General features: G+C 35.9%; 1 protein-coding gene across 3 annotated transcripts in view; it reads left to right on the top strand.

Annotated features, from left to right (window-relative positions):
• Window positions 1-12251, top strand: part of LOC136037678 (serine/arginine repetitive matrix protein 1-like) — a 75236-nt gene that overhangs the window by 15214 nt on the left and 47771 nt on the right. For all 3 annotated transcript variants that reach the window (XM_065720420.1, XM_065720421.1, XM_065720422.1), the window contains one exon: window positions 307-429. In XM_065720420.1, the coding sequence (XP_065576492.1) occupies window positions 307-429 (123 nt within the window). The remainder of the gene's footprint in view (window positions 1-306; window positions 430-12251) is intronic.

Genomic DNA, 12251 nt, shown 5'->3' with positions numbered 1-12251 from the left:
CAAGTCTCCTCGTCTGGGATGGGAGGATGTCATAAAAAAAGATTTAAAGGAAAGGTGAACTTCCTGGGAGGGTGTACAGAGGGAGGCTTTGAATAGATTGGGATGGAGGAGGAGCGTGCATAGTCGTGTTGGCCTCAGGTAGCTTGGTGCTGCGGTAAGCTGTTGTTCTTAGTAGTAGTAGTAGTAGATTCAAGGTTGGGTCGAAGGGAGTTTATTTTTTCAAAATCTAGTGGTGTCAATGTATAATTTAGCTCTGAGATAACTTGTTCGTTTAGTTTGACCTTCTAAAATTTGTTCTTGTTACAGGCGAGCTTTAGTTTTTCCTTTGACGCTTTAAACGAAATATCCGAGGAGGCAAGAGACTTGATAAAGCATCTAATATGTAGTGCAAATCAGCGACTTGGAAGAAATGGCCTTAGTGACTTTAAGGTAAGAAATACGACTCGATCTTTGACGAGAAAATTGAACTGGACGTTTGGTGCCAATGTCTCATTTAGCTTTGTAGTTTATCATAGGGTAATAGTTACGGAGCAAATACAAGTTAGAACGTTTGTCCGACCCGAACCCTCTAAAGGTATCATTAATTTCCTAAAGCTGTCAATCCCTTTAAGCTTGATTAATTTCCCATATGCTTTTGTATTACTATATGAATGAATGAATATGTTGTATTGCCCACTTTAAAGATACAAAATTAAAAGTGGAGTAGTGAAAAAAAACTAATAAAGAAAAAAACACTGGTAAAGAAAAAAACAATAATAAACAGGCAAACAAAGATAAAGAATTAAAGCACACTTCTAATAAATACAAATTATCACTTGACCAACGAACTTCATATCACGAGACGAACTACATAAATGACAAACGAGTCCATGGAGACTTACAAATTACCTATAGCTCGTTTATACCCACGTTGTTCGATTTAGACATACTTAGTGCACGGATCTATGACAGAATATCTTCGGCTAGGTTCAGAATTTGAATACCAAGGTGGCAAACTAAGCAGGTCCTTAGCCAACTTGTAATATCTGGTGTGCGTTCTCCGTCTTTCGGTCATTGTGAGCATTTCCCAAAATGGGGAAATGCACAAAATATGAGGTGTTACAAGCGCATTAAATAGGCAACTCAGAATACGGCGATTTAAGACATTTTTCAGTTTGACGGCTTTTCCGTACCTGAAGGACAAATTTTTGTAAACATTTTGGCAGATAAATCCTTTCATCATCCTTGAATAGCAGCCATATTCAATTCCTAAGTATCCCAACGAGCTACTACGACGAATAACTTCTCCTACTGATGTACGAATACAAGGATTGTGTTGCTGCTCATGACTAGAGTATACAAAAAATTCCGTTTTTGTATGGTTTGCCTTTAGGCCGATACTATTGTATAGCTCAATGATTTGAGTTTATTTCTCTTATAAATCTAATAAAGGTGAGCTCAAAAGTAGGTGGTTATCTGCATGTGAAATAAAAGACACATGAATGATAAGAATATTACCTTTCCCTCATAGAAGACCGATCAAGCAGGGTCACTTGATACCATTACTGTCTGTCGTCAATGTTCTGTTGGATGAATTTTGTGAACCTGTCTAGTACTTAGGCTGGCAAAAGAGATTTTCATGCCCCCCTCCCATAGAGGCTAGACAGTTGCACGCCATAAAAGTAAGCCTAGTTTTTTGTTCAAAGCAACTTTGGTTTGGGGTGATATCTCATTGTGAAACATTGCTTAAGACATGAATATAGGGATCCCTGTCATCAAGCTCCACAGATGTTGATTGAATCTGTAACTGAAAGACATAACTTGGATATTAACTAAAATTTCTGAGTGTATTTGGTTAAGATCTTACAACACTTTGTAGACAACTTAACAACTACAATTTATTTATCCTTCATTCCCTAGCCATAGAGGCCAAATGAACCCTGGCTCTTTGAAAAGATAAACTGGGACATTGGATGTTATGTGTCATCAAGTTTGGCTTAGATTGAATTGTCTCTGATTGATCTGTTGACGGAAAACATCTTGAACCCAATCCCCACAGAGGTTGGATCGCATTCAAACCGGAAAAATCTACAACTTAAAAATCAGCCCTGAATTTAAACCAGATTTTATCAATATCTGACAAATTTGAATTACAGGTGTTCCGATAATAGGAATTCAGAAAGTATCACCCTTTTACGAAATGTGATTACGTCAAGATACCAAAAAGCTCAAAAACTCAACTAGGGAACTTTTACTTTGAAAAAGTTCAAAGCCGATAGTCAGTGATTTTTAATTTGTTTGATTTTTTACTATTGGTTTGATGTTTTTATTTTTTTCGCTTGTAATTTTAGATTATTTCTTTATTGAAAGAATTCTTATGCTTTAAAGTCTTTCCTTTTCTTCAGCGCTAAGGACGCCTTGTTGTATGTAAGAGAAATATTTGTTTGGTTTTTCTTCTTTTTCAGGTCTTAACAGTCCTGAGACCTGAACAGACCTGTACAGTTCTTCTTCAGGTCTTTCACAGACCTGTTTTTTCAGGATTTATTTCTTTGGTTTTAACTCTTTCTTGCCGCTTATTCTGGCTGGGACTTGACGTCCTCTTCCTTTAGAACTGCTGATAGTCAGAATATAGAGGCTCCTACTTCCCCTACCCTACAGAGGCTGGAACGAGGTTGGACACCCTACAGTCCCAATTATGACACTAGCTCTAACTTCTAACTGACTTTGGATGAGACCGGATAATTCTTTCTGTAAAATGTCTTATGAAAAAAATTAGGGTCACCCTTCCTCCTCCTCCACACAGATCGAGTTGGCTACCGACTTCAAAAGGCAGAAATGGCACATCAAAGTTTATTTTCGAGTAATTCTGATGTGATCAGATCAACCTCTCTAGATGTGTTCTAATGATTTGCCTTTAGAGAAACCTTTTTTTCCTTCTCCTACATAATTTCGATCTGGTTCTGATTCTGGAGAGCTGGTCCGGCAGGTACAATGGTGCTTGCGACGGGGAGCTGCCCCTCTTCTGCTTGCTAATTTTGTTTACTTTGCAAAAATCTTATAGATCACTATGCCAAGCCAATTGTTGAGAAAAATCACTAAATTAATTATGAAATATAGGTCAGGATTATAAGTCCACTATAAGCTCAAGCCAATTATTGCGAAATGTCAAATTAATTCACTTCAAAAAGAACTCACTTATTTAATAATGTTCGTAAAGTATCCGGTTTTAGTTGTTCTCTCTTTGAAATAATACTAATAATAATAATAATAATAATAATAATGTATATATATATACATATATATATATATATATATATATATATATATATATATATATATATATATATATATATATATATATATATATATATATATATATATATATATATATATATATATATATATATATATATATATATATATATATATATATATATATATATATATATAAAGAGAAACGAAGAAAACTATAGGAGCAAGTTACATAAGCATTTTAGATTTTTTAAAGTAGTTTTCATAATATGGTCTAGTAGAAACCCTAAAGGATTACCCTTGGAAAAAACCTTCAATTATATTGGCAGTTTCTTTTCATCATATCTGATTTCTTTCCTAGCCTTTAAGTAGCCTTAATTACTAGTAAGCCCTGAAGGCTTGGTGCATTACCTTACTTAAGAAAGTATTGTCTATTAAGGAATTATTCACCATCTCAGTTCGATTGAATATTAAGAAAGTAGGCTCCAGTATGCAACATTTTTCTCAAATTAGAACAAAGAGACCCAATTTATAATTTCAACCAAGGGCATTGGGCGTGGAGGCAATGGTTCATAGCAGCCTGAGCTTCAGAATGTGTGTCCACATCTTCTGTTATATTGGATCTTTCGGCTTAATAAAATTAATTGAAAAAAACTCCACAAATAAGTTTTTCAAAGAAAATAAAGAACTCCATGAAACCAAAAATGAATAAAAATAAAATCAAATAATCTACAAAGCGTAAAATTACCACAAGTCAGTATCGATAAATAAATGAAACCCGAAACGAACAGAAATTTCAGCAAATAACCGAGTCAAACTCAAAACGAGCAGAAATTAACATGAGTAGGACTCAAAACCCCTGTGCTATCCCAAGGCCAGAGCATAATTTGCACTTTACTGAAAAGAATACAAAGGAATGTACAATGTCAGTATAACATGCATATACTGATATTTATTAATTAAAGTGTTAATAATATTTGATTTATTTAAAGCTATAAAAGTAAAAACATTAAAAAAAAAAAATTTCAGTAAAGTTCAACTGACCAAAAGGCAATATGTACATGCTATTGCCGCTAATAATAATGCTGCTACTACTGCTGCTAATACAACAATAAAACTGCAACTACTTTCACTACCACCGAAACTATTATGATACTACCTTAAAGGGGAAGATCAATTAACCAAAGGTAGTGTGTGCATACTACTACCTATACTTCTGCTACTGAAACATTTACTAGTTATGCTATTACTATTACTAATGCTCAAATTACTACTTCTATCGCAACTACTTGTAAGTGGTGTTTCTAAGAAAAGTAAAGAACTCCATTAAACCAAAAATGAGCAAAAATAAAATCAAATAATTTACCAAGCGTAAAATTACCACAAGTCATCACTGATAAATGAATAAAATTCAAAACGAACAGAAATTATAGTAAATAACCAAGTCAAACTCAAAACAAGCAGAAATTAACATTAGTAGGGCTCAAAACCCTATGCCTTCCCAAGGCCAGAGCATAATTTGCACTTTACACAAAAAAAATATTAAATAAATGTGCATTGTCAGTTTAATATACATATACTGATATTTACCAATTAAAATCTTAATAATTTTTGGTTCATTAAAACTATAAAAGTAAAAACATTTAAAATTTATTTTTTTCAGGAAAGTTCAACTGAGCAAAAGACAATATGTACATGCTATTGCCGCTAATAATAATGCTTCTACTATCACTGTTAATACAACACTAAAACTGCAACTACTTTTACTACCACCGAAACTACTGTGATAATAGCTTTAGGTTAAGATGAATTAATCAAAAGGCAATATGTGCACACTACTACTAATACTACTGCTAATGCAATATTGACTAATTCTACTACTACTATTACTATTGATCCAATTACTACGTCCATCGCAACTACTTGTTAGGTTAAGGGCATTAAGATTAAAACTTCAAAAAGTATACGAAGTATAAAGTTTAAAAAAGAGCAAATCCAAAATATCATACCAAAGGCTAATTATATTAAGTCTATATTAATGGCTAATCTATTAAGCTATACTACTGCTGTGACTACTATTACAACTATGCCTAGGGGTATGAAGGTGAGATCTTCAGAGAATATTTTTGAAAATTTTTGTTTTATGGATGAGAGACTGCCACCCATATGCAGGCTGTAAAAAGGGCATATCAACAATAGCTTAGGAACAGTTTCGTATGTGAAATTGAAACTTACAGCGCTTGTTGTGGGGGATGTTGAACTAACCAAAAGACAATATTTGCAACATAGTACTACTGTTTCAACTCAAACAACTACTGCTACTGCTACTATCATTATTATTGCTACTACTACTACTGTTACTAAAGGTAAGACTAGTATTATTAACTCTACTCCTACTGCTACTACTATAGCTGCTGGTGCTATTAATTATTCTAATAAATCTAAGGGTATTTAGGCGAAAGTTTTGGGCAAAATTGAAACTTTATTGAAATAAATCGAAACACACTATGTCCAAATAGGTTGTCAAGAGGACGTATCAGCAATGTTTCAGGACCAGTTGATGGTATTAAGTTAAAAAAAATTTCGTGCATCGAAGGGGATGTTGAAAAAAAAAGGCGATATGTACATATTGCTACTAACGCTACTACTACTACTACAACTATTGCTACTACACAGTCTAAGCGTATCAAGGTGAACTGTTCAGGGAATATTTAGGAGTATGCTGAACTAAATCAAAATGAACTATGGCCATGTAGAAGGTCAAGAGGGTGACAAAGGAATATCGTAATAACAGCTTATATTATTGAGTTATACATTTCAGGATGAGTTGTGGCAGATTTTGAATTAGCCAGAAGATATTATCTGTTTACTTTTGATGCTACTTCTACGATTACTGTGACTAATGACACTTAGGGCACTAAGCTGAAACGTTTGGGGGCAGAGAGTTTCAATTAAACGAAAAAAACTATACACATGCAAGTATTAAAGGGGCACAGAAGCAATATCATAGGTAGCGCTGCTCTATCATATCATGTAATATCATTGATATTTTAGGATTAAATTTGGTTGGAAATTCAAAGCTCTAGTACCCTTTATAAGAGCCAAAAGTGATTAGAAGGCAATCAGTCCTCCTCTTTAGCTTATAATTTCTCAAACACTTCCAATCAAAATTTAAGATAGCTATTTTGTTTAGCATAGCTGAATGGTCTAGTAACTGTATCTCTAGGGCTATTTCGTAGGTCAACCCCTAACAGTTATGCAATTTACTCATTATGTTTAAGAACTAAATGTTGCCTTAAGATTAAATCAAAATGCACTGTGTTAATGCTAATAGCCAATAAGTCATCTCATGAGCATATTACCTTTCGGTCAGTTGAACATCGCTTTCATGATGCCCCGGAAGTTTCACCTTGACACGTTAAGTCGTTCCAAAAATATTGTTGATGTGCACTTTTGACACTCTCTTGGCGCCCTTTTCAACTTAATACTCTAAGCCTTACAAGTTGTTGCAATTGAAGTAGTAGTTGGAGTAGTTTAATAGCAGTAGTAGCATAAGGAAAAGTAGTAGTGGTATTAGTGTTAGTAGTGACATGCATATATCATATTTTTGTCAATTGTTCTTCCCCTTTAAATATTCTCCAAAAGATGTTTTGATTTATTTCGAATTTCCCTCAATATTTCCTCAGATGATTTTTTTTCCAATATTCTCAGCCTTGGTAGTACTTGTTACGAGGTATTTGTTTTAGTGATAGTAGTGATAGCAATAACAGTACTCGTGGTAGCAGTAGATGCAGCAGCACTTGTTGTAATAATAGCGTGCAAATATTACCTTTTTGGTCAATTGATCATTTCCTGAAAATTCCAAATTAATATACTCAGTCATTCCTGGGTTACATCCTTTTGACAACCCATATACACATAACATGTGATGATTTGGTTCAATTCTCCCCCCAACATTCCCTGAAAAACTCTTCTTAATGCCCTTCTTATTTTGAGAAAGTAAAAGTCAAACATGCATACCTTTTCTCAATAACATAAAGTGTACTATATGTAAACAATGAACAAATTGTACAACTTGCAGCCCTTCCCCAGAGGCCTCGGTGGGGAGGGGGTGACATCCCCAAACACATAATTACTGAGCTTTTCAACAATGCTGAAAAAAATTGATGTTTCAAAACTCTGTTTGGATGTTTGTAATGGAAAATGATAGGCGTAAGGGGGGGATGGTTTATCTCAAATCACTTTGACTCTTAAAAAGGGTACTATAAACATCCAGTTTAAAATAAAATGACAACCATCTGAATCTAGTACGATCGTCCATACCATAAGAACCTTATATTCCCCTAGGGCGTAAATTAAAGCCCTTGCCTCAGGGCTCGGGGGGGGGGGACTCCAACCCTCGAAGCATTGTTACATGTTCTTTGGACTATTGAGTGTTCATTCAGAGTTCATGGTGTGAGGACCTTTTTTTGGATATAAACTATTACTAAAGGATTATAGTCTCTACCTGACCTACAGCTAATATTTAATTCAGTGACCAAGGGATTATAATTTGAATAAGCGGATTATTTTTCTTCTTGAGTGAAAATTCCCTTGGGAACTATGGATTTTCTTATTGATATTCTCATGATCAGTGACCTGTATAATATATATAATTAAGGCTATCCGATATTTATAGACTTTCCGATATTTATTGGCAATTGACAATTAATTGGGTGGGAGGAGAAAAGTAAGCAGAAGAGGGGTGAGTGAGTTGTTTGCAAGAGCCGTGGTACCCGCCGGGCTTGCCCCTTAAATTGCGGGGACAAGGTAGACAGCCTCCAACACTTCCCTTACGATTGCTTCCCTTATCCCAGTTTCAAAATGAGTCAAAATGTACCTGTCAACACCAAACCAGGGGATCTCTTTCTAGCTAGGTTCGCAGGCTACCCATTATGGCCAGTTCGGATTCTGGAGTCTGTCCCCACTTCGAAAGGGCCTAAAAAGTATCACGTTTTCTGCTATGGAAAAAAACATGATCGTCAATTAGTTACTTCTGAGCAGCTTGTCAGTTATAAAGATAATGTAACGGAAGCTTCAGCCAAGAAAACAAGAGGAGTAGATATTGCATTTGATGAATTACGTGATTATCCGGATGTTTATAAACAGTATCTGAAGGGTTCAAATACTGCTGCTGATTGTGCAGCAGAATTGCGAAATCTTGTTAATGCTACCGAGCAGGATTTGCTCGCTACAAAGAAAAATTTATCAGAGACAATTGAAAAGAAAATAGCCGAAAAACTGAAATCGACCGGGTCAACTCCAGCGGCTAGTACTGCCAAGTTTCCGACAGAGACCATGGTTTCAGAAATACACGATGCGATCATTATAGAATTTAGCCCAAAGTTTAACATCATTGAAAAACAGCTCAAAAGTTACTTGCATGCTATTGAAATCCTTGAGAACAGGGTAACTCAACTAGAGGCGAAAGTTGACGATTATGAGCAAGAAGCTAAGCTAGATTCTCTCTTATTTAACGGTGTGAAACAGAACCCATCGCAAAATCTAAATCCAGCAATTAATCATATCATACGTGACCAAATGGGCCTGTCTAGTATCGCAAATTCCGATGTTGTGAGTGTTCATCGGTTCCGTCTGGGTTCTAGTAACTCACAAAGACCGGACAAGGTGGCTCCCGTGCTCGTGAAATTTCGTTCTAAGGACATTGCTAGCGCCGTTTTCAAAGCAAAGAAGAATCTTGCAAATAGTGGAATTTTTGTATCTGAAAATCTCACAAAGAAAAAGCGTGAGTTACTGAATGCTGCCAGAGATAAATTTGGAAACCGATGTGTATGGTCTGATCAGGGGAGAGTTTTTGTGCGACAGTCTAGTGTTAGTCCCATTCAGCGTATTTGGGGTATCGATGATCTTTTGTAATATCAGTGATAGTGATAATCGTTTTCATTTCCGTTCATTTTTTTTCTTTTTCTTGTTGGAGTTTAGAATATTTTTTGTTTTTTCGTTATCCCTCTTCTGTATATTTCCTTACCGTCAAATGCGGTCTGTACTATATTATGAATGGCTGTTCAAGTAAATAATGATATGCAGCAGTCCCGTTTGGACTTGTTGCAAAGTTCGCCGTTTCGTATTGAAGATGTTTTATCGTTATCGGTAGCGAAGGATTTTGTGGGTCATCCATTTAAGCCGCTGCGGAGTAGCAAATATATTCGGTTAAGTGATATTGAAATGCCTGGACAATCTGAGTCTTTGACTGTGGCTCAGTGGAATTGTCATCTGAATTCTAACCACCATGAGGTCGCCCGTCTGCTAGATCTTTATAAAAATAAGGTAGAAATATTAGGGATTTGCGAGTCGTTCGTAACCGATGACACTTTCCTCTCGTCACATTTTTTTCCAGGCTATAAACTTGTATCAAAATCAAGGAGTTCAATGAGAGGAGGAGGTTTGACTTTTCTGCTAGCAAATTCTTTGGATTACGTAATTCGAGATGATTTAACTCTCTGGAATGAAGGTAAGCTCGAAACTTTATCAATAGAAATAGAGTTAGAGAAAAATAGAAAGTTCATCATTTCTTTGGTTTACCGGCCGCCCAGCGCAAACCCAGATGATTTTTTTGGAGAATTCGATGGATTTCTTCAAAGAATGTCAAGTACTAAACTCCAATGTATTTTTTTAGGCGATTTTAACTTTGATCTTTTAAATCTAGAAGGAGTAAACCTTGATTTTTTTAACCTTATGCTTTCACATAACCTTTATCCCGCAGTTTCAATCCCAACTAGGATAACAGATCATTCGGCAACTCTGATTGACAATATCTTCCTTTCTTCGGATGCAATTGTGGAGTGCTGTGCTGACGTTGTCTTACACCCTGGGTCGGACCATCTACCATTATTTTGCACCATTAAAAGATTTGGCTGTAAACATAAAACCACTACTAAGTTTCAATTCAGAATGATGAAAGCTGAAAATCTCAGGAAATTTAAAGAAGAAATCAGCACAGTATCATGGCAAGAAGTCATGGCGGAGAAAGAAGACCCCTCGACTGCTTTTGATAAATTTATGAGTATTTTGTCTCCCATCTATGATCAGTGTTGCCCATTAAAAACTGCAACTAAGAAGAAAAACCAACCGCGGAAGCCATGGATTACGGAAGAGATACTGGAAATGATGAAGAAGAGAGACCAACTATTCTCAGATTATCTCAATTGTGAGAGTGATGACAGTTGGGAAGAGTACAGAAATGCAAGAAATAGGGTGAATTCTGCACGTCGAGCTGCAATGAGGGAGTATTTCGGAGAGAAATTAAAATCGCAGAAAGGAAACATTAGAGGGACCTGGCTGACTATTAAAAGCGTTCTCGGCAATGGTAAGGATTCAGCATCAACTGAACAGTTAGCCATAGGTGAAAGAATTGTGAGTGGGAGGCAAGAAGTTAGTGAAGAGTTTTGTAAGTTTTTTACCAAAATAGGATCGCAAATAAACCAAGAGGCAAAAGATCAAAGCGGACAGCTAGATACTGAGGAGTTTGACGATAACCGTGGTCTTCATCACTCATTTTACTTTACCGAATGTACTATGGATGACATTACCCAAGCAGTGAAATCGATCAAATCTAATGCAGCTGGTGTTGATGGCCTAAACATTAAAGCATTTAAAGCAGTTGCTGCGTATCTCTTACCTGTGATATTATATCTAGTCAATTTATCTATTCAAAAAGGTGTGTTTCCTGACGAACTAAAGCGGGCAAAAGTTATACCCCTCCATAAAGGAGGCGATAAAAGAGATATTTCGAACTGGAGACCAATATCCATTCTACCGCTCTTCTCAAAAATTTATGAAAAAGTAGCGTATAAGAAAATATACGAGTACTTGAATTCGCTTGGGTTTTTGTCAGATTCGCAGTTTGGTTTTAGAAAAGGTCATTCTACAGTGCATGCCGTTCATCACCTTTTAGATTGTGTAAATAGTGCGTTAGAAAATAATTTGATCCCTCTAACTATTTTTATTGATTTGAAGAAGGCGTTTGACACTGTGGATTTTGAAGTTCTACTGAAAAGACTGCGGAACCTTGGAATTAAAGATACAGCATTAAGTTGGTTTCGGTCTTATCTGTGTGGAAGATCAATGAAGGTGGTGATGAGCGATATATCTAGTGCAGCTATGCCTATAAATTGTGGTGTTCCCCAAGGATCAGTCCTTGGCCCGTTACTCTTCTTGGTATATGTGGATACTCTTCGATTTTATCTAAATGATTCAGTTTTAACCTCTTTCGCCGATGATACAGCTATCACAGTGTTTGCCCGGACTTCAAAAGAGGTTGTGCAAAAAGCGAACCACGTCCTTAGTCGGCTTCATGTTTTTACAGCTCTAAGCTCACTTTCAGTAAATCCAAGAAAAACAAATTTTATGGTGTTTAGTAGAACTGGTGTACCTGAACTTCTTGAAAATGTGCTTTATAACAAAGTTGGCATAACACAGGTTTTTTTTTGTAAATATCTCGGATTTTATATTGATTGTAATTTGTCTTGGAAGAAGCATGGTGAAATAGTGTCAGCAAAAGCAGCTAGAGGATTGGGAGTGATGAGGAGGCTGAAAAAAGTGTTCCCGGTAGCAGTTGTCAAATTGTTATACAGTGCTATTGTGCACCCCTACATCACGTACGGTTGTTCTGTTTGGGCAAGCAATTTCGTGATGAATTATAAAAGAACTCAAATATTACAAAACAAAGCACTGCGTCTGATAGGAGAATTTCAAAACTGTCAGAATACTGCGGAGTGTTTTAGAAAGAACGATATTTTGAACATAGGCGAGCTACGCGATTACCAGCTAGCGATTTTTGTTTTTCAAAGTGTAAATAAGGTAAGCCCTGAGTACTTTCATGATTTTTTTAAAACTAACTCGTTTTATCACCCTTATTTTACCCGAAATTCGGAGGATTTGACTCACGAGAGAAGAAATACAACGAGAGCAGGATTTGTTCTCAGGAACATAGGTGTCAGCGTCTGGAATGACCTTCCAGA

This window comes from Artemia franciscana, chromosome 17, assembly GCF_032884065.1.
Source record: "Artemia franciscana chromosome 17, ASM3288406v1, whole genome shotgun sequence".
Taxonomy (NCBI): domain Eukaryota; kingdom Metazoa; phylum Arthropoda; class Branchiopoda; order Anostraca; family Artemiidae; genus Artemia; species Artemia franciscana.
Note: the sequence above shows the minus strand (reverse complement) of the source record. Positions and strands in the feature narration are given on the sequence as shown.